This window comes from Borostomias antarcticus (assembly GCF_949987555.1).
Source record: "Borostomias antarcticus genome assembly, chromosome: 1".
Lineage (NCBI taxonomy): Eukaryota > Metazoa > Chordata > Actinopteri > Stomiiformes > Stomiidae > Borostomias > Borostomias antarcticus.
The window spans coordinates 56,454,221-56,481,629 of NC_140234.1; the positions used below are offsets into that span (position 1 = coordinate 56,454,221).

The 27,409-nt window shown below is 43.2% G+C and overlaps 4 protein-coding genes across 5 annotated transcripts; 1 reads left to right on the top strand and 3 right to left on the bottom strand.

Annotated features, from left to right (window-relative positions):
- Positions 1 to 63: 63 nt before the first annotated feature.
- Positions 64 to 10,174, bottom strand: LOC311307985 (zona pellucida-like domain-containing protein 1; the record flags this gene model as incomplete). The annotated part of the gene is made up of 10 exons (XM_084436890.1): positions 64 to 224; positions 1,226 to 1,246; positions 1,428 to 1,533; positions 2,159 to 2,330; positions 2,729 to 2,815; positions 3,125 to 3,222; positions 3,591 to 3,663; positions 4,657 to 4,841; positions 5,552 to 5,778; positions 10,081 to 10,174. The coding sequence occupies 10 exons, from the start codon at positions 10,172 to 10,174 to the stop codon at positions 64 to 66; spliced, it is 1,224 nt and encodes a 407-aa protein (XP_084293016.1).
- A 6,656-nt stretch (positions 10,175 to 16,830) lies between these two features.
- On the bottom strand, positions 16,831 to 17,464 carry hist2h2l (histone 2, H2, like; the record flags this gene model as incomplete). Its single annotated transcript, XM_084436902.1, is given in 3 exon segments — positions 16,831 to 17,094; positions 17,096 to 17,215; positions 17,444 to 17,464. Coding segments are annotated over 3 exon segments (405 nt in total).
- A 23-nt stretch (positions 17,465 to 17,487) lies between these two features.
- Positions 17,488 to 18,411, top strand: h2ax1 (H2A.X variant histone family member 1). The gene has a single exon (XM_084440907.1). It carries the CDS (start codon positions 17,550 to 17,552, stop codon positions 17,934 to 17,936), a length of 387 nt encoding a protein of 128 aa, XP_084297033.1. The 5' UTR covers positions 17,488 to 17,549; the 3' UTR covers positions 17,937 to 18,411.
- Positions 18,412 to 19,041: 630 nt separating this feature from the next.
- On the bottom strand, positions 19,042 to 27,037 carry zpr1 (ZPR1 zinc finger). Of its 2 annotated transcripts, none has more exons than XM_084444540.1 (14): positions 26,813 to 27,037; positions 26,476 to 26,637; positions 25,980 to 26,070; positions 25,042 to 25,112; positions 24,268 to 24,354; positions 23,231 to 23,353; positions 22,801 to 22,860; positions 22,611 to 22,677; positions 22,109 to 22,179; positions 21,768 to 21,857; positions 20,669 to 20,779; positions 20,111 to 20,200; positions 19,888 to 19,953; positions 19,042 to 19,638 (listed from the first exon to the last, which is right to left on the bottom strand). In XM_084444540.1, the coding sequence occupies exons 1-14, from the start codon at positions 26,930 to 26,932 to the stop codon at positions 19,519 to 19,521; spliced, it is 1,329 nt and encodes a 442-aa protein (XP_084300666.1). In that variant the 5' UTR covers positions 26,933 to 27,037; the 3' UTR covers positions 19,042 to 19,518. The 2 variants fall into 2 exon arrangements, with proteins under 2 accessions (XP_084300666.1, XP_084300667.1); XM_084444541.1 differs by having other exon boundaries at positions 19,512 to 19,638; positions 19,888 to 19,948.
- Between the last annotated feature and the right edge of the window lie 372 nt (positions 27,038 to 27,409).

The following is a 27,409-nucleotide window of genomic DNA, read 5'->3' on the forward strand; positions in this document are numbered from 1 at the left end:
ACCTGAGACAAAAGACGGGGTCGCCTGGTGATGTGACCTCGAGGCCCGAGGCGACACCCACCCTCACTCTGGCGGATAGAAGGATCTCGTTTCCATGAAGCTCTGCTTCGCCGTGTAGATCCGGAACGTCACGAACGCTAGCAAGGACAGGCAGGACGCGCCTATGACCCCCGCCGCTATGGCGACGCCCACCACCGCTTCGTCTGTGTGGGTTAGCGCAGCAACTGTGGAGACGAGAGGGCAGGGTTACAGACAACATCTGGACTGAGGACACGGTTATAGACATCTGGACAGAGGACACGGTTATAGACAGAACATCTAGACAGAGAACACGGTTATAGACAGAGAACATCTAGACAGAGAACACGGTTATAGACAGAGAATATCTAGACAGACGACACGGTTATAGACAGAACATCTAGACAGAGAACACAGTTATAGACAGAGAACATCTAGACAGAGAACACGGTTATAGACAGAGAACATCTAGACAGAGAACACGGTTATAGACAGAGAACATCTAGACAGAGAACACGGTTATAGACAGAGAACATCTAGACAGAGGACACGGTTCTAGACGGGGAATATCTGGACAGGGTTAATTTCCCATCCCTATCAGAATAGAACATTTTTACTATCTGTCACCTGAGCTGGACCCACTGGAGAACGGTTCTAGCTAGACAAAAATGTCTACCTAACCTGACATGGTCCTAATGTAGAACGTTCTCTACCTAACCTGACATGGTCCTAATGTAGAACGTTCTCTACCTAACCTGACATGGTCCTAATGTGGAACGTTTTTTCAGAGAGTTCCATTGTGGTGACAAAAGAATCACATAGAACCTTCATTTCTGAGTGCTGCTCACTGATTCTATATACTGAAATTAAAGGCAAATTGATGAATATTCTTTGAGTGTCCCACATTGTGTAAATTAACATATAGAATATAATTTTAATACTTCTGTTTCGGTCGCACTTTATTTTGAGGGGCGCTATCAATAGTCTAAACCCCCTTAACAACTACATCCTGCTATATCAACAAAATATCAAGCTCAACCATGTTGATATAGCCTACTGTACTGATTGGGGTTAATCAGGGGCTAGTTGAATGTTTATTCTACACAACATCCACAAAGGGCCCCTCAAAACACAGCATTTATTTTAGTTTATCTACAACATGCAGGTGATATTACAGGTCTGGACTGAAAATAGTATATCTACCTACCTTGAGACTCTACAAGATCATCTGTAAAAGAAAGAGTGAAAACACACCATTCATTCACACCACCCAAATCCTCCAATCAAAACTGCGCTAGAAAGTGACCAGGAAGTGTGTATATTGCAAAGTGTTACTGTGCCTTCATTTTGTTGCTGAAGATTCATTGAATGCAGAGACGCCAGTGACTGATGAGGGCTGAGTTTCTCACCCTTGTCGTCCATGTTCATGAGGAGGGGTCCGGAGCTGACCGTGGCGCTCTCGCTGTCTGCAGCGCCCTGGTCGGACTGGACGTCGCGCCTGCGTCTCCGGCAGTCCTGAGCGAAAGATTGGGGAGGTTTTTTAGCGTGAGCAACTTTACCCCATCTTGGAATCATACAGCCTTTTTATGTTCTATCTTTGCGATTAATAGTAAAAGTATTAAGGGTAGAAAAAGTTGTTTCAGACAAAAACATTTTCACACACACATCTAGAAGATGGAATATTTGCGAGTAATAATAAAAGTATTAAGGGTAGCAAAAATTGTTCTAGACAAAAACATTTTCACACACATCTAGAAGATGAAAGATTTGCGAGTAATAATACAATTATTAAGGGTAGAAAAAATTGTTTCAGACAAAAACATTTTCACACACATCTTGAAGATGGTCTGTGATGAACGTCACATGACGGTGATAAAGTCCGCCGTGGTTCAAGTATAAACAATAGAACTGGCTGGACGGCGAGATTACGTTTAGCAAGAATACCATAGAGTTAAGGTTAGGGTTAGGGTGAGGGTCAGGTGTAGGGTTAGGGTTAGGGTTAGGGTTAGGGTTAGGGTCTTCCTTAACCCTAAACTCAATGCTGCTATCGCTAAACTGGGTTGCGAAACGCGTAGACGCGCCCGGACGGCTAGACGTCACATACGAAGAGTCTGTAGGGACGCCGTGACCCCTGACTGACCTTGCGCAGGGCGCTGCAGACCGAGCGTTCGCACAGCCTGGTGACACAGTGCAGGAAGAAGACAGACAGCGTCTTGCTCTTGTGCTGGAGCCAGCGGAACGTCTCGAAGGAGAACTGGGCCTGCTGCTGCTTCCCGTTCACCCCCATCACCGTCTGACCGTCGCGGTTACACCTGAGACGTGGGAACAGACTTCTATCACCACACTGGACCACTGGACACACGGGGATCACAATCTGTTTTAGACAGTTCCCATCGCTTTTCCTCACGGCGTCCTGTACTGTAGAGTGTGGGCGGGGGCGTCCCACAAAATTCTGATCACATTAAAATTCAGATATACATTAACAATCGCCCTTCTTAGTCAAAAGCCCCCCCTCTCCCCCCCCCCCCCCCCCCCCCGCTCAATGCGTGACACTTGTCAGTCCTGTCAATCCTAACAAATTACAGGATTCAAGGGCCCCCTCCCTACTGGGGCCCTGGGTAGTCAGTCCCCCCCCCCCTCCCCGCCGGAGCGCCCATGAGTGTGGGGGGTATGATGTACTGTCTCTTTGTTTCAGGGCATTCTCACTTACCCTACGAAGAGATCGTAGAAGACGCTGTTGCGGTCGCGAGGGTAGGGCTCAGCTGAGGCATAGCATCTGTCCAGCAGGACGTTGAATCTGTCAAGGAGATCGTTGTTATAGGAAACACGTTTGTCTTGGTAAGGATTGTTATACAGTACTGACAAATATGACAACCTACTGTACCTCTCATCCTGAATTATCCCCAAAGGCTGCTGAACTATGAACTATGAACTGTGTGATGATTTGATCATTCAAGGGTGAGATTTAGGGCTGGATTGCCATTTCCCAGGAAGTAAACATGATGAGTGAACTTTCACCCTCAATCTGCATGGCTGTTGTTTGCGGCGATCCATCTTATGTAATTGACAGAAACCCCGTATGTAATGATGATGTAGATGTCAGTACCTATCTGTGAGGTTGGTGGCTTTGACCTGCACGAATATCCTGGTCTTCAGCTCCAGGCCCCCGGAAGGGACATCCAAGAAAGAGGTGTACGACTTGTCCTTGAGACCCATCAGAAGAAACACAGAAAGTCATTTGGGGTATTTTAATCATCGTTTGATCACTGGCCACTTAAAAGTAGTATGATTTAAGTGTTCCATTAATTTTTTGAACAAAAAAAATTAACATCCAGACAGATTTTTTTTTTTTTTTTTTATCAGACATTGGCTAGTAAATATAGTTAATTTTGGAATCTGGGTGTTAGATTAATGTGGTAGTTTACTGCTTACTGTACACTGGCCCCCAACATTTTGATGCAAACTATTTTGGAAAGCACTTTGGGTGCTTGGGTTCTTTCTAAAATGCAGCCAACACACTTTCTTTCCATTTTTGATAGAAAATGAAGAGCGTACTAGAAAGCCATCCTTACCGAGTACAGCTGCATGTTCAGCGTGCTGATGAAACTCCCGTTCTTGTCTCTGACTGCCAGGCTCACCCCGGATCTATAGCGAATCAAAATGCCCGTATGTCGGTTATTTGCATTTTTCGAAAACATAACTGAACACCAACCAGGTCATCATTTGATACACAATGTAGCATGAACAGGTCATTCCATTCTGGCTTGAAACTTGAAACATTGGGTAATACAAGCTTTAAGACTAATGGCACGCAATAACTAGTCGGTAGGTAATTCCATACGTTTTAACGCGTCACCTTATTGTCAGAATAGGGGTCAATTCCAACGATGGGGTCAATTGAAACTAAGAGCAGTTGTGCACTTTAATTTCTCATGGAAGACTTTTCTGTGACATGTATGACTAATGAACATGTACTATGACTCACGATTGATACCAAACCTCCAAATCACAAATTGAATTTCCAATTACCAGAAACAATGTTTTAGTATTAGGCCAAGTACACACATCAGAGGTGGGCTGGTGGTTCAACCGTCCAAGATAAAAGACTAGACTCTTGGAAAAACAAAGTAGGCTAGTGGAGCGCATCTGGTGTACTAGGTCAAAAAACTAGGTGCTCATTGGAACAGGGGCAAATAATGGAATGAAAAAAGGTGATCCAAGGCCCTCTAGTTAGAAAGATTAAAAAGCCTTTATTAGATGGCTAATGCATGGCAAAATTATTAAAAAATGCACCTACGCATTGCGGCTGCTTGTGCCTTCATCAGGGTGAGTAGAACCATGACTAGTCACCCTAGTCACCCTGATGAAGGCACAAGCTGCCGCAACGCGTAGGTGCGTTTTAAAAAAATAATTTCCCCATGCATTAGCCATCCAATCAAGGCTTTTTAATTTTTCTAACTAGAGTGCCTTGGATCACCTTTTTTCATTCCACTAGACTCTTGGACTTGGACCACAGGAGGTGAGAACCAGGAGTTGGTAACAGGGGTTGGGTAACACCAGCTGAGTACAGCACGAGATACAAGTCGCTTGTCTCTCCCGTTGGCAATCAAAGAAAACAGACATGGTTGGGTCACTCACACGCTTATCTCTGTGTGGTTCACCAGGTACTGCAGCGGATAGCGACAGGAGAATTTGTACACCATATCTGACCGGTAGGTGATGGTACCAGGTTCGGGATCCAGGGAACGGATCTTGCCGGATATGTTGACAAACTGAACGCTGGAGAAGTCAGAGAAGACTCCAGTACCCGCTTCTTGAGTGACCTGAGAGAGAGAGAGAGACAGAGAGAGAGAGAGAGACAGAGAAGACAGAGAGAGAGAGAGAGAGACAGAGAGAGAGAGAGAGAGACAGAGAGAGAGACACAGAGAGAGAGAGAGAGAGAAGACAGAGAGAGAGAGAGAAAGAAAGAAAGAGAGAGAGAGAGAAGACAGAGAGAGAGAGAGAAGACGGAGAGAGAGAGACAGAGAAGACAGAGACAGAAAGAGAGAGAGAGAGAAAGAGAGACAGAGAAGACAGAGAGAGAGAGAGACAGAGAAGACAGAGAGAGAGAAGACAGAGAAGACAGAGACAGAGAGAGAGAGACAGAGAGAGAGAGAGAGAGAGAGACAGAGAGAGAGAGAAGACAGAGAGAGAGAGAGAGAGAGAGAGAGACAGAGAAGACAGAGAGAGAGAGATAGAGACAGAGAAGACAGAGAGACAGAGAGACAGAGAAGACAGAGAAGACAGAGAGAGAGACAGAGAAGAGAGAGAGAGAGAGAGAGAGAGAAAGACAGAGAGAGAGAGAGATGGAGAGAGAAAGACAGAGAGACAGAAGGAGAGACAGAGAAGACAGAGAGAGACAGAGAAAGATACAGAGAGAGAGAGAGAGACACAGAGAGAGAGAGACAGAGAGAGAAAGAGTAAGTGTGCTAATTCCATCTGACACATAGTTTCTCCTCCATCTTCCTTGTTTGGGTCGTGGTCTGCTTGTTACCTTCAGGGTGTTGGAGCAGGCAGACACCGCGTCCTCTGTGAGTGAGAAGTTGAATTTCAAGACAGGCGGATCGACTGTCCAATCAGGGGTCCCCTTGCACTCTTCTTTGGAGTGTTGACCATTGAGAGACATCAGTGATTCGTTGTATCCCCCGTAGTAGACGGGACACAGGAGGATCTGGAGCTGCAGGCTCTGGGTGCCACAGGATACCATGATGTCCGAGTTGGCTGAGGAGACAGATATGAGAGATATGATGCGTATGAACTTTAATCATCCCTGTAGGTGGACATTTGGGTGTTTCAGCACTGGGAAATTACAGCAAAGGTTGGAAATGCGGAATATACATAGTAGCGAATAAACATATAGAGAACAATGAATATATACATACATACTGTACTACTACATATCAGGGTTATAATAGTTTTGCTTTTTTCATTAGTTTTTATTTTTATATCGTTTTAACTTTTTGTGTTCAATTTCAGTTTAGTTTAAATTAGTTTTTAAAGCAGATTTGCAAGTTTAGTTTATTTTTTATTTTTTGATAATGCTTAGTTTTAGTTTAGTTTTTATTAGTTTCAGTATTAGTTTTAGTTTTTTTCTTCTGCGCTAGCCTCGTGAGACCATCCTGATCTCGTGAGCTCATGTTGTTTCACTCTGTGCAAAACAAACCATCTGGCGCACGTCAGGTTACTTCTGCGCAGGGGCACAGCTAAAGAAATAATGGAGGATAGATTTAATATCCACCCAAAATACTAGGCTTATGTATGAAATGAAAAAGACTAAAACTAAGGACATTTTCTCTACAATTTTAGTTTATTTTAGTTAGTTTTGTAAACACACAATACAGTTTTAGTTAGTTATCGTTTTTTTGTAAAGCCTAGTTTTTATTTTTATTTCAGTTAACTAAAATGTTTTTTCACACCTAGTTTTCGTTTTTTAGTTAGTTTTCGTTAACTATAATAACCTTGCTACATATACATACATACATACATACATACATACATACATACATACACTCACACACACACGCACGCACGCACGCACGCACACACACACACACACACACACACACACACACACACACACACACACACAATATCTGTCAGACAGTAGTAACATATACATACATACATACATACATACATACATACATACATACATACACACACGCACACATACACACACACACACACACACACACACACACACACACACACACACACACACACACACACACACACACACACACACACACACACACAGAATATCTGTCACACAGTAGTAACCAGGTATTCATTTCTCAGGTTCACTGGGCCTTTGTCTCATGCCTGTTTAACCAATTAAAAAAAAAAAATTTGGGCATGTGCATTTACCTACATGGGCAGTAAGGAATAATCAACAAGTGTGCGTTATACGGTAACGCACACCTGCTGGCCAATCAGAAAAGAGTATTAACCCAGGCCATGGTATAACAATCCTACATTTACTAATCTATAGATGACACTGGTTAAGTGCATTATAGGAATATGAAATTATGCCAGTAGTTCTACATTGACCCAGGACCTCACCACTAGAAACCTTATAATTAAAACATATTATTAATAATAATAATAATAATAATAATAACAACAACAACAACAACAATAATAATAATAATAATAATAAATGTTATTTGTATAGCACCTTTCAAATGCAGCTCAAAGTGCTTTACAATAAAGAAATCAGTGTTTTACAACAGAGTGCTTCACGAAAACAAGAGAGATAGAGAGGATGGGAGAGGTTCAGCTGATTGATCACTTTGACCACTCTAATGGGCTTGAAAGAATGAAAAATGTGAGCATGCGTTTAAGAAATGAAACCCACTCAATAGCACCTCCTGACTAATGAGCCTTTCTGATCCTTCTTCCAACCCATTCTAGAAACCAACTAAAGACCAAAACATTCTCTGAGAAACAGAACCAGCTTTCTGTTAATTAGTAGGAAAAGGATTGAGGCAGTTTTCTTATCAGTTTTGGACTATGGTGAATGTTCAATCCTTAGGCCTCTGGACTCGGTCTATCACTCTCTGCCCTTAGATTCATCACTGGTGCTACAGTCAATACGATCCTCACCATTGTGTGCTGTATAATATGGTTGGTTGGCACAACAAGCACTGGTATGTTTATCTGTCAAGCCCTTAAAGATTACTTCTTACATGACAACGTTGTTGATGTGGAAACATGGGACCGTCATGACTAGATGGAAAGACTGTCTGTCTGCTATAGGGTCCCTGAGCTGCTATAGGGTCCCTGAGCTGCTATAGGGTCCCTGAGCTGCTATAGGGTCCCTGAGCTGCTATAGGGTCCCTGAGCTGCTATAGGGTCCTTGAGCTGCTATAGGGTCCCTGAGCTGCTATAGGGTCCCTGAGCTGCTATAGGGTCCCTGAGCTGCTATAGGGTCCCTGAGCTGCTATAGGGTCCTTGAGCTGCTATAGGGTCCCTGAGCTGCTATAGGGTCCCTGAGCTGCTATAGGGTCCCTGAGCTGCTATAGGGTCCCTGAGCTGCTATAGGGTCCCTGAGCTGCTATAGGGTCCCTGAGCTGCTATAGGGTCCCTGAGCTGCTATAGGGTCCCTGAGCAAACCCTCCTTTTCCTTCAACGCCTCTGACTCTTGGAATGTCCTCCAACGCACTTTTAAAATTGAGATTCTTCCTTCTTCTGTAGAGTGTAAGACGGTGAACCATTGTATAGCGATTTGTAACTGTTTCTAGTTTTGCTTGTCTTATGTTGCGCGTGACTTCTACCGCTGTAACCTCTACGTCACCGTAGATGAGAGAAACCTCATCACGAGTGAAAATAAAGGCTTGAAATGAAATAAAGAAATAAGTAGATAGAAGTAGCTATAGAAGTCTGCTCTGTGGTTGACTTGTGAGGGCTACTATTTCTTTGAGCCAAGTACCCTATAAAAATCTGTAGGCTACATAGCCACAACTCCTCCACTCTTCATGTGGACATGTGTTTGTTTATGTATGTATGTTTGTTTGTTTGTTTAATACCTAATTTTCTTGCAAACCTCCCCAAACCTCTAAATACAACAGGGATCTGAAACTCTAAACCACGCAACACATGAAAAGACATTCTTTTGCCTACAATGACGTCACATGCTACCTTCCCATTATTAGTCAATGCATGCAAACAAACATGGGTTGGAGCTGCAAGCTGCTTCTACAATGAATGTCTATGGGGAAAATGTGTCTCAAACAATTAGATTTAACGTCAGCATATTTCCCAGAGCTCACACCCACCATTTACCCACACCTCACACAGAAAACAAACGTAATCCCACAGCCCTTCTCACTGTATATTCTCACTGTATATTCTCACTGTATATTCTCACTGTATATTCTTACTGTATATTCTCACTGTATATTCTTACTGTATATTCTCACTGTATATTCTCACTGTATATTCTCACTGTATATTCACAGCCCTTCTCACTGTATATTCACAGCCCTCTCACTGTAGATTCACAGCCCTTCTCACTGTAGATTCACAGCCCTTCTCACTGTATATTCACAGCCCTTCTCACTGTAGATTCCCAATGGGGCAGAAGGTGAGGAATTTGAGTAGGAAGCAAGGAAACGGACTGCCACATAACATGGAGGAGTCTAGGGGGTCTACGTATGGGGGTCTACATGAGGGTAGTCTACATTATGGGAGTGTACGTTAGGGTAGTCTACATTATGGGAGTGTATGTTGGGGTGGTCTACATTAGTGGAGTGTACGTTAGGGGGTCTATGTTAGGGGAGTGTATGTTATGGGAGTCTATGTTAGGGGGGTCTACATTACGTGTACGTTATGGTGGTCTACATTAGGGGAGTGTACGTTAGGGGGTCTACGTTAGGGAAGTGTATGCTAGGGGGTCTACATTAGGGGAGTGTATATTAGGGTGTTCTACATTATGGGAGTGTACATTAGGGGTCTACGTTAGGGGGGTCTACATTAGGGGAGTGTACGCTAGGGGGTCTACGTTTTGGGAGTCTACATTAGGGGAGTGTACGCTAGGGGGTTGTATGTTAGGAGTCTACGATAGGGGAGTGGAGTCTACGTTAGAGGAGTGTACGATAGCGGGGTCTACGTTAGCGGGGTCTACGTTAGGGTGGTCTACGTTAGGGTGGTCTATGTTAGGGTGGTCTACGTTAGGGTGGTCTACGTTAGGGTGGTCTACGTTAGCAGGGTCTACGTTAGCGGGGTCTACGTTAGCAGGGTCTACGTTAGGGGAGTCTACATTAGCAGGGTCTATGTTAGGGGAGTCTACATTAGGGGAGTGTACGTTAGCGGGGTCTACCTTAGCAGGGTCTATGTTAGGGGAGTCTATGTTAGGGGAGTCTACATTAGCAGGGTCTACGTTAGCGGGGTCTATGTTAGCAGGGTCTACGTTAGCAGGGTCTATGTTAGGGGAGTCTACGTTAGCAGGGTCTATGTTAGCAGGGTCTATGTTAGGGGAGTCTACGTTAGGGCCCCCTACGTAGGGCAGCAGATTTCACTTACTGGGCTCTCTGTATGTGGAGTGTGAGCTGCAGATTTTCTGGGCCTGGGCGAGGACACACCAGGCCAGCTGACACACGAGGAGAGGCAGCCACATTGTCCTCACACTGGAAGGAACGGAGAGAGACGTGTAAGAGAGACGTGTATCACTGTTCTCTCTCTGACCTCAATGCACAAGAAACCTCTCACAGGTTAAACACATGCTGTGAGTCAACAATGTTACAATTAGAAAATCGTTAAAGTTTCTTAAGTTAAGATAAAGTAAAATAAGTTAAAATAAATCATATTTACTTTGATGTCAACATACTGTACTGTACGCAGAGAAACCTGGAGAGGTTAAAATCATGTATGTATCATAAATTACATTTAATTAAAGAAAATAATTTACAGTACAAAATCACTGTATCCTGAGTGGTATACAATAGTTGCGGTGTCAAATCAATAGAAACTCAAAGCTATACAATATCCTTCAGCTAAGTTTGTTTACAATTAATACAATTAAGTACAAACTAGATATGATCCAATTATACTTTTAATTGTTGCTTAACAAATTTTAAACATTTTAGTCATAGCAAATAACAAAAATTAAAAAAGACATAATAAAATCGAAGTATGTATACATTAATTCAAAATAACCAGCGTGTCTTTACCTTAGGTGGATGTTCTGTCTGTCTTCTCTGTCTTCCTACCTGTTGTTCATAATCTCCTCTTTCCATCATCATTTCATCTCTTTATACTGGCCTCTTTTCCAGCGAATGGGTGTGAAGGAGGAAGCCGGAAACTCGTAGAGAAGAAAAGGTAGAGAGCAATGTGAGCAGCCTAAACGCTGTGGTCATGGCCCCAGGCTCGCCTGAAAGCCTGGAACACTAGTCCAACCTATTGTCTTTAAACCAGGTCTATCACCGCAGTTTCGCTACACTGGTCAATGTATGGGTTCAATTATTACTGAAGGAGAAGCAAGCTGTTTACGTACAGTAGACCTTATCTTAGCCCAAATAAAATCCAATGTACCCTATAGATGACACGTGCTTACTGTATAACACGTGCACAATACATTATATGTCTTTAAAAGAGGTAAATTCACCACAAAAGTACAACACCATGTTCCAACTGTCAAGAAAGCTTTGACATGCCACAGTGAAGTCTAATATTACATTTGGTTGGTTGTAGAAAGTGTTGTACTCTACTGATGTTCTCAAGGCACTACAGTGCATACGGTTGTGTGCAAGTGTAATGATCACCATTAGATACCAATGGTGAATGTACGTTGTAGGTTTCCAGTTCTGGGGAATCTGAGACAGACGCAGAGCATCCCGGACAAGAGACGAGACGAGACAAGAGATGTCCCTGGACAAACAGGGATGTCCAGATGTCCATCCCTAAGAATCATGACCATATGTTAGATTTTGTTGAATTAAATCGATCCAATTAGCTTGAACCAAGATAAAGGCTACTATAAAATCCCCAGTCAGTGAAAAATTCTGCTTGTGGTAAAGTCATTCAGATGGTCCACTGTCAGTGTTTCAACTCCATGGGGACAAGATGACTCAACAAGTTAATAGAGAAACCCACAGAGACTTCAACAGGTCTGCGGTATTGTCTCATCTACTATAAAGACTTGCATAATACTTAACAGCATGACCAACTTAAAAGTAGCACACCATGCTCACCGAAAAAGGGGCACCATTGTTGGAGGCACTTTTATGCAAGACCTTGTGGAACACCTCACAGACCGAGCTACACAAATGATGCCCGTGGTTTTTGCCCCGGGGGCAGACCTCAAACCTCTTGTGTCGAAATTAGGTCTCTGACACATTTGCCGACTCGGAGAACGACACACCCATCCAAACAAAAAACAGGCAGCATCGTCTAAACAATTGCGGTGCAACCATCCCCTTTACGACCCTTGGGGGCTGGTTGTAACAATGGACTGCTATACAGTGTGATCTTTCTGAGACCCTGTGTGTACGTATACTAATAGCTTTGGCCCGATAATGAATGCTTCCTTTTCTTGATCGGGCTGCCGGTGCTGAGGGAGAATAAACGGTAAATAAACTTTACATTGGCATAGATCTGTGTGTCGCATGAATGCGTACAGTGACTCATACGGCTCTATCAGCATGAATCGGGATGTCTAGTCATGCAGCATGTGGCCTATCCGCCAGTATTGAAAAAAAAAAAAAGTATCCAAACTTTCTCATCAGCAAGCCTCTGAAAATAAGGGGTTTGTGACTTAATCAGGTAGCCTCGTGAGACCATCCTGTTTCTCTTGGAAATCAGTCTGGATGCTCTCCATAGAGATCCGTTTGTGCCAGATCAGAAAACGATCTGGCCAATCAGCGTTGCTTCTGAGGAATTTGAAATAAAAAAAACAGCTAGAGCCCATTGGGCGCGTGACAGGAAGGAGCGGTTGAAGTTAGCGCATGATAGATGCTGATTCATCCAATCACCTGCCAAGTATTTTTGAAAGTGCCCGCCCTTTTCCAAGTTGTTTCCAGTTCCTTTAAAGTCGCACTGAAACGGACGTTTGAGATCATCTAACTTCCGTAGTTTGACGTATTTCCGACGCAAACAAGCTATGAGGGTGGGACATATGTTTAGAGGATAGCGTTGACTGACGGGTGGATGTCGTGAGATTATTGGCCTAAAATCTAAGGTACCTGTTGTCGTCATTGCACGTGACCTACCGTTTTCCAGGAAGTAAGAAATTATATACTTTGATATAAGATTACAACAAAAGTAATTCTTTTGGCATATTTCGTTGAATAGGTGAACACTATGACCAATTATGTGAACCAAAATGGGACAGAATGCTTTTTTCATTTCAGTGCGACTTTAAGCGTGGAAAACTATCTGGCGCGTCAGATTATTAGGGTAATCCAGAGAATGACTTAAAGGTAAACTCTAATTGAATATGTTCATATCTCACACACCTCGGACAGTTGCTTTATAAATGTCCAGTTCGAGACAGTGTCCTTCATGATAACCGGCTCACTGAGGACAGATGTTTTGGACCAAGTGGTTGACTTGCCTACATTACATTACATTACAGTCATTTAGCAGACACTTTCATCCAAAGCAACTAACAATAATTGAATTTAACGTAGGAAAAGCCAATGTACTACTACTTGCCAGAACTCACAAGTGCATCTTCTTTCTAAAACAAGTGACTAAGAGCATAATCTAGTGCTGAAGGCAAAGTGCAAGAATATAAATCTAAAATACAGTACAATACAACACAATACAATAAAATACAATAAGCTACTTTAGCCTAATAAGATAATAAGCCTACTAACACAATACACTGTTGAGGTCAAACATAGACTGTAAACATAATATGAGTTTCATGTGCCTCAAGAATATCCCAGCATGGCTTCATTTCCAGCACCTACGGGCAGAGCTAATTGGACCCTTCATGTGTAGCTAATGACTAAACCATGGCCTAGCTTTGGGTCCTTCAGTAACACAATATGGATGAAATCACACAGAACAGCTTGTTCCTTGGTTGCAGTGGCTGTCCTAATTCCATGGATGTCTGAGGTAAGAAAATACCAATGACACATAGGACACAAATACCAATGATTCTCCATTTGAGCCCACGTGACCAAGGGTTAGGCTTACCTGTGTTGTAGTAGCCTCACGCAATGGTGTAAACTAGAGTTGCAATCAAAATAACTCAACCCCCATTGCACATTAGGTTTATTGGCAAAATATACATTTTCTCATCTTTTTGCAATAAATAATTTACACAAGAACTGTTTAAGTAGTTCAATAAAACTAATATTACAAGGGTTTTATCCAAATTCAACACAAAATGCTACTTTTAATGACTACTGCAGTCGAACATTATTCAACCCCTTCATGACAAGTATCTTCAGTACTCAGTAGAGCACCCTTTTGCTGTTATGACCTGCTGCAAACATGATGCACAGCCAGACACCAGCTTCTGACAGCGTCTTAGCCCATTCCTCATGGACAATGACCGCCAGTTCAGTCATATTCTTGGGTGTGCGTTTTGCAACCGCCTTCTTTAAATCCCACCAGAGATTTTCTATGGGGTTCAAGTCAGGCGACTGTGACGGCCACTCTAGAATCTTCCATTTCTTCTTCTGAAATCAGGCCTTGGTGGACTTTGAGGTATGCTTGGGATGATTGTCCTGTTGGAAGGTCCAACGACGCCCAAGCTTCAGCTTCACCACAGACGGCATGATGTTTTTGACTAAGATGTCCAGATCCAGAACTTGACTGAATCCATCGTCTCCTCCACACGCTGCAGGTTTCCAGTACCAGAGGCAGCGAAGCAGCCCCAGAGCATCACTGAGCCACCGCCATGCTTCACTGAGCCACCGCCATGCTTCACTGAGCCACCGCCATGCTTCACTGTAGGCAGGGGGTTCTTTAAGCTTCACTGAGCCACCGCCATGCTTCACTGTAGGCAGGGGGTTCTTTATGCTTCACTGAGCCACCGCCATGCTTCACTGTAGGCAGGGGGTTCTTTATGCTTCACTGAGCCACCGCCATGCTTCACTGTAGGCAGGGGGTTCTTTATGCTTCACTGAGCCACCGCCATGCTTCACTGTAGGCAGGGGGTTCTTCATGCTTCACTGAGCCACCGCCATGCTTCACTGTAGGCAGGGGGCTCTTTATGCTTCACTGAGCCACCGCCATGCTTCACTGTAGGCAGGGGGTTCTTCATGCTTCACTGAGCCACCGCCATGCTTCACTGTAGGCAGGGGGCTCTTTTCAGCAACAAAAGTGCCAGTTTTGTTTCATCGCTCCACAGAACAGAATTCCAAAACTTCTGTGGACTATTTATATGGTTTGGAGTATATTGCAGCAGATTTTTCTTGTGCTTTTGGGTCAGTAGTGGTGTACTGTACGTCTTGGAGTCCGGGCATGGAGGCCTTCAGTGTTCATTATGCTCCTTACTGTGCAAACTGAACCCTCAGTGCTGCTGCCACCAGGTCCTGAGGCAGGTGTTTTGCAGTCTCTCTAGGGCATGGGTTCCCCAACTCCATCAATGTGGGCCTCCCCTCTGAAAACAGTGACATACCTGGGCCTCCCCAACCCCCCAAATGTGTCCATTATGCAAGGCAGTGTTAGCTAGCCCATAACATTACAGCTAAGTTAGCTTGGTGGCACCTGCTGCTAGTTAACGTTATGACGTTTTCGCACAATACATTCATGCCTGCGGAGGGAGGCTCTCTCTGCACTATCCACAAATTTAGTATACATCTCTCCCATTATTTATTTCGATCTTATGACCTTTAAAATCGCGTTTCATTCATAAAAACCATAGACATTTTAAAAATAAAAACAGGTTTTTCCTTTTTTTCTAACCATCCCTCCGCGCCTCCCCTGAATTTCTTTGGGGCCCCCCAGGGGAGGCCCGCCTCACAGTTTGGGAATGCCTGGTCTAGGGTGTTTGACCTCTTGCCTCCTCAGGAATCTGGTGGCAGCCGCTGATAGTTCCTCATTCTGCCATGACCAGGTAGTGTAGCCACTGTTCCTTTAACTTTAAACTTGTGAACTACAGTACGCTTCCAACTGTATCTCTAGGAACATTCAGTGCTTTTGCTATCTTTTTGTATCATTTTCCTTGTTTGTGCAAGGCAATGATCTCTTCTCTGAACTTTTTGAACAATTCTTTTGACATCACTCTTAATCAAACCCTACCCAGTCCACGTATTTGTGTCCTATCTCAAGCACACTTGAACTAATTAGTTGGACCAGGTGTGCTTGAGATAGGGGGTTGAATAATTTCGAGACTACAGTAGTGATTAAAAGTAGAATTGTGTGCTGATATTGGATAAAAACCATTGTAATATTAGTTTCATTTAACTATTTCAACTGTTCTAGTCTACTTTGTTTACTTCAAACAGCTGAGGAATTTTGAATTTTGCTAATAAACCTAATATGCAATGGGGGTTGAATAATTTGGATTACAACTGTATTTTCTGACAGTTAATGATAGGAACAATTGCGGGACAAGCTGCTATTATACTACTGTCATTTTTCAACTTCCTCCAGGTAGCGGCATGTAGGCTACTGAAAGAAAGATGAGGATAGGGATGACAGCGGATGAGGAAAGGATGACAACTATTGGAAAAGGGGCCAAAATCAACCTTACACTCTTGAAAAAACACACACACCAATTGGACAAGTCATTATGGTGAGTCAAGTAGTTTAATAATTTTGAGCAAATCACTTCATAAAATAGACGTACTGCTAACATCTAATTAGACCCAGGTGCTTTAGACCACATTAGGTTACTGCCAACAACCAGTCAAGGCAAAAGAGCCATTAAAGGCATAGGCTTATATTTAGGTTTCTCAGAACTCAACAGGCTTTTTAGATTTAGTACAGCAGGCTTCTTGTCATAAGTGTATCCCATGAGTAATAATTGTAATGTAGGTAGTCTAGCTCAAGAGCAGTCATTAGCGATGATATGATTATATCAGCTGCACGTTGTAAACAACTTGAAAAATAGATTTTAAAGCTAAAATGTCACACTTCGTTAGTAAAGCATGTCAAGTGATGATGAAGTCGTTTTAACAAGATGCTTGACTTGCTAGAGCATTCACTCCCACTGTGGACGAGCCTTGCGTCATAATCTATGCGGTTCCCAGATCAACACAATGTCCAATGTAACAATGTGCGTTGTTTAAATCATATTTCCCCCCAGATTGGTGGTGGTGATGAGGTTCCGCCAGTCAGACCTCGTCCTGGCTGAGGCCCCTTACGAACACGAGTCTATTTGGAGCTGGTGTACTTGGTCACGGCCTTAGTACCCTCGGAAACAGCGTGCTTGGCGAGCTCTCCCGGCAGGAGCAAGCGCACGGCGGTCTGGATCTCTCGGGACGATATGGTGGAGCGCTTGTTGTAGTGTGTGAGACGCGAAGCCTCGCCTGCTATACGCTCGAAAATGTCATTCACAAACGAATTCATGATGCCCATTGCTTTAGATGAGATCCCCGTATCAGGATGCACCTGCTTCAGTAGACATAAATAGACATAAATAGACATAAATGGCATAGCTCTCTTTCCTGGTCTTGCGACGCTTTTTGTCTCCTTTCTTCTGAGTTTTAGTCACGGCCTTTTTAGAGCCTTTCTTCGGGGCAGGGGCTGATTTTGCGGGCTCAGGCGTCGTTCCAGATATATCAAATCACCGTTTCTAAATGGGGGGGGGGGGATCAGCATACTCCGACTGTTTCTGTCTTCTATTTATGATATCGCAATGCAAATACAGAGGCAATAGGCCGTGAATACTATTGGTCACCCAGATGCTATGACGCGCTTGTGCGCTTTCATCATTGGTTAATGCGTTTCTATCCTACCCATCCAATCAGAGGACACCTCGAGGTACAAATACAATTTCAGACGCCATGATTACGTAAAAACGACATCAAAGTGAGCTTCTGTATCTACCCAGGAGACAGTTTTTGGTGGCACACCATTAAAGTTGTTAAACAATGTCAGGAAGAGGGAAGACCGGAGGGAAAGCCAGAGCGAAGGCCAAGTCCCGTTCATCGCGGGCTGGCCTGCAGTTCCCGGTCGGTCGTGTCCATAGGTTACTGCGCAAAGGCAACTACGCCGAGCGCGTCGGAGCCGGAGCTCCGGTCTATCTGGCCGCGGTACTGGAGTATCTGACCGCTGAAATCCTGGAGTTGGCAGGCAACGCAGCCAGGGACAACAAGAAGACGAGGATCATCCCCCGTCACCTCCAGCTGGCAGTCCGCAACGACGAGGAACTAAACAAGCTTTTAGGTGGTGTCACCATCGCTCAAGGTGGCGTGCTGCCTAACATTCAGGCCGTACTCCTGCCCAAGAAGACTGAAAAGCCAGCTAAGAGCAAGTAGCCTAACCACCAGAGACCCGACACATGAAAACAAAAGGCTCCTTCTGCCTTTCACTTCTGTATAAAGAGCTTTTCTTTTTTTTCCCAACGCACTCTCTGATAATGGGTAGCTTGCAAATGAACAATGCTTCATGTTATTGGGTTCTGTAACGAATACGCAATTGTTTACTATGGTATTTGGACAATTCATTTTATTTTTCGACTTATGTTTGGACAATTCGTTTTAGATGTACTCGTCGATTCTTGTGGTGACATTCGTAGAACATCACATTCGCCACTCGCCTATTCCTGGATCTGGACTAAAAATGGTGGCCCATTTGAGGGTGGGGTGGCCACGAAGATGAGTGTATGGACCAATTTTGGATTTCTTCTTTGGTCGTGATGTATCATGGCGTTTTGTGCAAAGCAGTGTGATGTCATTTGTGTTTTATTTCAATAAATGTTAAGTACTGGTGCACAACACGCACAAAAGGTCACCAGTTTGTTCTGTTTTCATTATCCGGGAACTTTAATCACGAAGAGTGCCATGAGCGTCAGTCCTTAATGGAATTTCCGGTTTTGCCACTGAACACAAGTCTAGTCAATGCGATTACTTTTCAAAATAAGAGCACGAGTCAATGTGTGTATTCAGTAGCAGTACCCATGTTCAATCTCGGTTGATGAGTAGAAGACCTGTACCAGATGTAGGCCTATGGAATGACTGTGATACAATGACATGCAATTAGCTGAATAAAAGTAGAGATCAATGTCAAATAACATCAACACCAACAATCGAATTAAGCAATTGACATTTAAACAGCAGTATTTCGGACCACAGTAGATATGGAGGGTATAAATGCACCTATGTGGACGATAAAGGCACCAATAGTATGAGATATTTGGATTCCTCTCACCTTCCTGAATCCTTTTCACACCCATATGGAAGGGACACAATCAGTAGTTTATCGAGCCACACTAATTGAACTAGACAGATTTAAATGGCTATAATCAACAATTGGTAACAAATGTTTCTCTGCCATAGTTGTGCAGAAAGTTTATTTTACTAGTTTCCACAGTAAAATAAGTGTTTTTTGCGTGACTTTTATTTTGAACTTCATTGAAAGAACGCTACCGGAAGTAGTATTGACGATACTGCTTCCAAAGAGCGTGAACAAAGGAGGACAGTGCACATTGTAGCAACAAAATTTCATATAGCAGTAGTGTGTCTATATATAGGTTTATTCCCCTCAAGAAAACATTTGGACCACTTGGGGAGAAAACAATGTACATCACTCTTGAGTTGCATGTTCAATTTGAGATGCCAACAAATGTATCCAGTAATTATTTAAATTAGACTAAATAGGCCATGAGTAAATACATTGACATAAAACATACATAAAGTTTAAATTAAATCTTACCCACCTATTACTACACTTCAAATAAAAATATATATAGCTTTTGTTTTTTTAAGTACATGGTCAATTATAATTTTAGCAAGATATCCACACCAAGCTGTCTGAATATTCAAATGAGTGCCAATGAGAGCAACTGCAAAACTAACTGACCTCACACCTCATATTTAGTTTAAATGACTACAGCGGTCTCTACTCCTGCTGGTATCCCTCTGTCTTCATGTCATTCAAACCCAGATCTTCATTCTGCTCAAACGTCCGGGTGTATTTCTCAATCCTCAACTCCGGGTCTGGGTCCGGCGCATAGACGTTCTGTAGAAAACAGAGTTTGATAACGTGTGTCACTTACCCGGACCAAGAGATATGTTCACATACAAGCCTAACAAAGCTATGATTTTAGGCATGTACTTAATTGCAATTAACAATATTTACTAGCTACCTACTTAAAATAAACAACATTTTTTATTTGCCTATAACTTGGTATGTGGTAGTTCAGGAAGTTCTATAGTGAAATGTAACTTCTTCTGAAGTACTATACATGGTAGCTAGTGGACTGCCCACCTGGATATAGCTGTTCCCTGCCGGATCATCCAGGATTAGGTGGACATCCATTTCTCCTGAGCTGATCTTAGTAATTTGAAAAGAGACGAGACAACATAAACAAGACAACATAAACAAGACAACATAAACAGAAATGCGTTGCTATGAGCGACGCCCCTCGGTCTGGGTCTCCCTGTGTGATGGGTACAGACTGTTCCCTGTTAGCATCCCAGAAGACACAAACCTTGTCAAGCTTTTCACCAAACTGCTTCAGTTTCTCCATCCGGTCTGAAGAGGAGCTATCCCCGCACAAGAAGGGATTTTTGGAAACGATCTGGTTGTAAAAGTGACAAAAGTAGCTATGAACATGAGACATCATACTGCAGATATGAACAGCTAATGTACGTAGAGTGTATATCATTGTATATTTGCCATGTCTCTCCTATGATGTTTTTAGCCTCTCTTACTCTGAAAATGTAATTTATTGCTTTATAAATGTTCTTAGCCGGTAGACAAACACACTCCTGGAGCTTGCTCGATTTCCTTGTTGAGAGGGGTCAGGGAGGAATTTTTACAGCTCACTTATCTGGCCCCCGGGTGATTACTGTTTTTTTGCTTCCCTCTGGAATATGTAGGGGTGGGTCGTACGCCCACCTCCCTTGTTCTCTGTAAAGCGCATTGTGTTGCTTCTGGGTATGAAACGCGCCGTACAAATAAAGCTTTGATTGATTGATAAAATAAAATAAAGCTTTGATTGATTGATCATTGTCACACAGGGATCAGCCAGTTCAGAAGTGCTCACCAGGTCTTTGATGTTACTAATGAGTCCCTCTACAGTAGTGAATTTCCCACCAACAGCTGCCATCCCCAACTCAAACTCCAGCTCAGGGATCAGGACACCGCACGTATCAGACTGCAAATAATAAACGGCACACAGTTAGGTGTTGGCAGGGGTGAAAATTAACTTTTTGTCTCATGGTGAGTCACCTGCCAAGGGGACTGTAGATGAAAAAATCTACCGGCCAAGTATATATTTTTTTCAGATAGCCTTCCGAAATCTAGTCGCCAATTGGAAATTGTACCTGCATTTGGCCGGTGGCAGGTGTTTTTCAGCCCTTAGTGTTTGTGTTGTTGGATTAGTGTGTTCCCTGTGGCGCTCATTACTACACGTGTACAAAACAAACAATATTGAAATTCATCTGAGGTGAAAGCGATATTCAGTCCTACACATTCGAGATCACAGTTGCATTTCTACATCTCAAATTCTCCCTAATGTAAATCATAACTCCTCCCCCTCTCCTCGTTTCTCTGTCTTTCCTATAACGAGTGTATCCTGGAATACTGATTCAGTTTGATGCTATGTCAGAGTTAAGCCATTTGGTGGATTCTGGGTAATATGTTCCGTTACTGTAAGCCCCACAGCTAAGCAAATGGGCGTTTGTGCTGTGAAATGGCGAAATGATGAGTGGCTATTATGAAAACTGGCGAGTCCCATCGTCGTGGGCATGATGGCGCTTCGCAGAGTTTCCAAGCACGCGGTTTCTCTTTTTCGTGAGGGAAAGTCCGGTGGTTGGGGACTGCTGATGTACAGTATAAATAAATACATCTGCTGGAGAAACGATGCTTCTGGAACTCTGCGACAAGCCAAAATCATACTGGGGGTCAGATCATAGTGGGGGTCAGGTCATACTGGGGGTCAGGTCATACTGGGGGTCAGATCATAGTGGGGGTCAGATCATAGTGGGGGTCAGATCATAGTGGGGGTCAGATCATAGTGGGGGTCAGGTCATACTGGGGTCAGGTCATACTGGGGGTCAGGTCATACTGGGGGTCAGATCATAGTGGGGGTCAGATCATACTGGGGGTCAGATCATACTGGGGGTCAGAGGGTAGAATCGCACCTTAAGCAAGTCTCTGCTCATGTCTGAGACGTCCGTGATGTGGAGTGTTATCTTGGTGCCCTGCTCTTCTGTAGCTCCTCCTGATTTAACCTTGGAGACCATACAGGAAAAAAACTTTCACTACATTCACATTTGTTATCGGTGTGGCTTTACAATTTGGTCATTTAGCAGACACTGTTATCCAAAGCGACTTGGATTACCTTGATTAAGAACCGTTCTCAAGGACACAACAGTAGACGTAAACAATGATTGCCTAATGACCAGACTAAAGCAAATGACTTCAGTGTGTTCCAAGTGAAAATCAGGTAATATAAATAAACAATATAAAACATATCGTTTACCTCATTGGTGCGATGTCCACAGGCATCACAGTTGGTTGCCATGATGATGACCTCTTTGAAGTGAGGGATTTCTAATTGAATGTTAAAGGGATATTCCACTACTTGGCACCATAGACTCAATCATAAAATCTGTCTCTCATACCACTGTGGTGAAAATAGCTTACAGAAGCGTTTTGAAACATACATTGTACTTGACGCTGACAAGACCATTCCTATAGACACTTCCTATACATTAAATACCAGCATTTTATATCATATCACATACCAGCCTCCATCAGGGTGGCTGGTAATCAGCTGTCTTTATTAAGCCTTGATTGATAAAAGCCCAGACAAAATGTTGTTCTTGTTGATAAAAGTATAATACCCAAAAACTAAATGTTGTTCTTGTTGATAAATAAATGTATAGTACCCACAAACAAAATGTTGTTCTTGTTGATAAATAAATGTATAGTAACCACAAACAAAATTCTAAACGCTTCTGAAGTCAACTGCAGAAGGATACGAACCAGCTTCATGTTTGTCGAGGCTGGCGCATTGCATTCTGGGCAGTTGGTATTAAACATCAAAACCTGAGGGAACAGGTTAACAGTTAAAAAGTGCACGTATCCCACATATTCAGACCACTCTGAATCCAGAAGAACCACTAAACAAACGCTCTTGAAATCACAAAAAAAACAAGTCATAGACCTCACCTCATTTCTCATACTGTCCAAATCACGAGAAGGCTTCTCCTCCTCTTGCTCTTCATCAGCCTATTAATTATTATTTATTATTATTGTTGTTAGTATTGTTAATATTACTATTATTGATTACATTCAAAGATAAAAATTCACGCTGGCCTCGCAGATAAGAATGCCCCCCCTCCTTCTCCCAAATGCCTAAGACCTCATTGCTGACATTGAAACACAGCAAAGTAATGGTTGCCCTCTTAAGTAAACGCTCTTAGGGAAGAATTTTTACAGCTCACTTATCTGGCTCCGGGGTGATACTGTTTTTTTGCTTCCCTCTGGAATATGTAGGGGTGGGTCATATGCCCACCCTCCCATTGCTCTCTGTAAAGCGCATTGTGTTGCCTCTGTGTATGAAATGTGCTATACAAATAAAGCTTGATTTGATTTTCACCTTTATACCCAGCTGGATGTCCTGCTGGGATGTCCTCTTGTAGTGGGTGATGGTGAGGGCCTCGTCCTGCTGGGGAGCCACGGGGTTTTCCACAAAGCTGTTCCCGGATGGGTCATCAATCACCTACACACAGCAAAGCACAGTCAGCAAAACACGCACATACAAGCTGTGTTCAGAATCGCTCCCTCGTTCCCTCACTCCCTATTCCCTATATAGGGTTCACCATGTAGTGAACTACCTAGGGAACGGAGAAAATGTAGGGTACATGCACTGTTCCCTGCAAATCAAGGTGAATTGTGGGTAAATAGTGGACTATATAGGGAACGAAAATTCCGTGGAGAATTCGGACACTACAAACAAAATGGCTGACGCCCTATATAGTGCACTATATAGTGAATAGGGAGCGATTCCGAAAGGAATCAAAGGAAAATCCTGCCTAAAACAGGGAAGGAAATAGCGCTCGTCTCCGTAGGCACTGATGTAGTCATAATGAGGTTTACATCGTAGAACCGCCTCATTGATGTAGTCATAATGAGGTTTACATCGTAGAACCGCCTCATTGATGTAGTCATAATGAGGTTTACATCGTAGAACAGCCTAATTGATGTAGTCATAATGAGGTTAACATCGTAGAACCGCCTCATTGATGTAGTCATAATGACGTTTACATCGTAGAACCGCCTCATCGATGTAGTCAGTGACGTTTACATCGTAGAACCGCCTCATTGATGTAGTCATAATGACGTTTACATCGTAGAACCGCCTCATTGATGTAGTCACAGTGACGTTTACATCGTAGAACCGCCTCATTGATGTAGTCACAGTGAGGTTTACATCGTAGAACCGCCTCATTGATGTAGTCATAATGACGTTTACATCGTAGAACCGCCTCATTGATGTAGTCACAGTGACGTATACGTCGTAGAACCGCCTCATTGATGTAGTCACAGTGACGTATACATCGTAGAACCGCCTAGTTTCAGTCTGGTTTCTCTCTTCGTTCTCGCTGGTGGTTTGAGTGACAGAATCGGACTCACCAACGTGAATTGGCTTTCAGCATCTTTCAGCTTCTTTACTTTCTCAATGAAGTCAGCGATTTTCTCCGCAACTTCAGGAGCAGTTTCCTTAAAGAAGAAGAAGAAAGAGCACGGTTTGACCAATAACACGCGAGCGTATATATTACGCCTACAGACGAATAACCATATACAGTATGTGCCATTTACATTTACAGTTGTTACCGTTTTGTAATCTGTGTCAAATGACTTTTACATCAGAAGAGGGTTAAAAGTAGGGCTGGGTTTAAAAAATCGATTCATTGATTCTGAATCGATTCTGAATCAAATGATTCAGAATCGATTCATGAATCCCAAAATCGATCTTTTATTTAATGAATGAATGAATAAATGAAGGAATGAATTGTTCATTAATTCATTCATTCATTCAATGATTCATTCAGTATTGATACCCAGCCCTAGTATTGATGTGTTGCATAACTTGGCAGTCATGTAATTAAGGTTACAGCTAAAAAAACAAACAGGTTTTAGTAACACTAACCGAATCGATATTGAACCGAATCGTGATAATTGATTCTGAACCTTGTCAATCGGAATCTAATCGATTCTTGAAATTCGACTCGATACCCAGCCCAAGAAAACATTGTGTACTTGCATGTGATGTATATCATTCACACAAAATATTATTAGGATTGTCTGTACATCTGTTACTGATAAAGCTCTCCCCAAAACATCCAAACGCACGTATATGGTTACTCATCTATGGGTTGATGACATCATTGTAAACAACATACATACCCTTCTGATTGGCTGGTCTTGCTCCAACCCCGCGACAGCTCGGTCTAAAAGACCTTCAATGGTACTGAGGGCTGGAAAGGATTGAAAAGTGTTCATATATGGCTGGTGAAGTTTTTATCTAACGATGCAAGAACACAATTCTCATCTCTCATGTGTTTAGCAGACACAGTTAACAGGACGATGGACTATCACAGTTTAAGTGCTTGGTAAATGCTGTTTCGGCCATGTGCTCGATGTTGAAATTCTAGATCTGTGTTAAAAAGCTTGGACTAACGTGTGCAGGCTACAGGCTGGTAAAAGCGTGGACTAACGTGTGCAGGCTACAGGCTGGTAAAAGCGTGGACTAACGTGTGCAGGCTACAGGCTGGTAAAAGCGTGGACTAACGTGTGCAGGCTACAGGCTGGTAAAAGCGTGGACTAACGTGTGCAGGCTACAGGCTGGTAAAAGCGTGGACTAACGTGTGCAGGCTACAGGCTGGTAAAAGCTGTAACGACATCAACTCATGTAAATCTAACAGGTGCCAGTCAGGTGTGTTGCTCGTCAGTATTGCTTCCTCCCACAACTTGCCTACACTAGGATCGAACCCTGGTCCTGTGACTTGCCCCGGCCCTCTGACTTGCCCCCGGCCCTCTGACTTGCCCCCGGCCCTCTGACTTGCCCCCGGCCCTCTGACTTGCCCCCAGTCCTCTGACTTGCCCCCAGTCCTCTGACTTGCCCAGGCCCTCTGACTTGCCCAGGCCCTCTGACTTGCCCCGGTCCTGTGACTTGCGAATGCCCACATGACCCCGTCTCATTAACATCCCTACCAGTTGCGCCGCCGAAAAGCAAGCTCTTCCATGGCGCGACTGGGTGGTATTCATACTTACTGAGGAGTGAGTTTAAGAAATTTAACTCGGTTACATAAGCTACTGTATACATAGGGTTTATGGATACTAACCTCCCTTCTGTGTGTATGCAGGGATTTCAAAATCCAATTCAGGGATTCTGGTGGTTGCACTGTCCGCTTTGACCACTTCCCGGTTCATATCCTGTAAACCATATACAACACAGACAAATTAAATCTTTTTATTTGGTAAATGGTAAATGGACTGCGCTTATATTGCACTTTTATCCAAAGTGTTTTCCAATGATGGCCTCTCATTCACCCATTCACACACACACAACAAAGGCGGCAGCTGCCATGCAAGTCGCTAGCCTGCTCATTGGGAGCAATTTGGGGTTCAGTGTCTTGCCCAAGTTCACTTTGACATGTGGACAGGAGGAGCAGGGATTCGAACCGTACGATCATTGTACAATTCACTCTACCTCCTGAGCTACGGGCGCCCCTGTATTTGTTGAGTGACCATTAATATGGTCAACCACAGACACATAAGGATGTCACCATCTGAAATATGAATATTGGTTGGCAACTAATACACCCAAAGTATCCTTACCTGTTTTGAGTTGACTTTGAGTGTGTAAATAACGCCTTGATCCTGTATGCGACCTGCTGACTGGATCTCAGTGTTTGACCAGGCACAGCTCGGACATGCGAATGAACTGATGATGATTTCTTTGAAGAAGGGGATCTTGGTCAGAAGCAGACGTGTGGTTCCCTGTAGTCGAGCAATGGAAGGTGAAGGAGTTTATTCTAATTGTGCGAGATTATGCAAGCTTGATGCTAGCTACCAAATGCGTAGCTAAGGCTATAAATGATAATGCCATGTCAGGATTATTCAATACTTGTTCGGCTTGCTAGTGCTGTTTAGTTAACGTTAGCTCTGTACTTACGTTTTCAAAACAATTCATACACAAACTCTCGATTTCAGTCGGTTGTGCATCCTCGTCATCGGCATTGATCTCTTTGAAGACACTATCGCCTCGCACGTTTTCCTCGGCTATGACTGACATTATTCAACAACATACAACACAGCAGTTCCGATAAATATTGCTCCTTTTCCGCAACCGAGCAAGCTAGAACTTTCTACCAGAACATGCGCGTCGGTCTTAAGAGATTCACACGTTTCTGCCTTTCTGTCGCAGCTCAAAAAGAAACTCATATCCGGTAGCGTTCTTGTCAGGAATTTCAAAATAAAGGTCACGCAAAACAAAAAAAGTCAAGAGAACACTTTCGGTTCCAAATAGGCTACGATTAAAATAAAAACCACTCACACAAACGATATAACAGAAAGTGACTTAAATAATCAATTAAAACCGAAACATTGAGAGAAAGGAAGGAGCTGGGAAGACAGACTGTGAGGGAAAAAGGAGTTATCTGAAGAGAAGCCTGGATGAGGTAGAGTGAGGTGTGTGTGTGTGTGTATGTGTGTGTGTGAGGGGGGGGGGGGGGTAGGGTTGATAAAGGGTTGATAAATAATCAATTTGAAT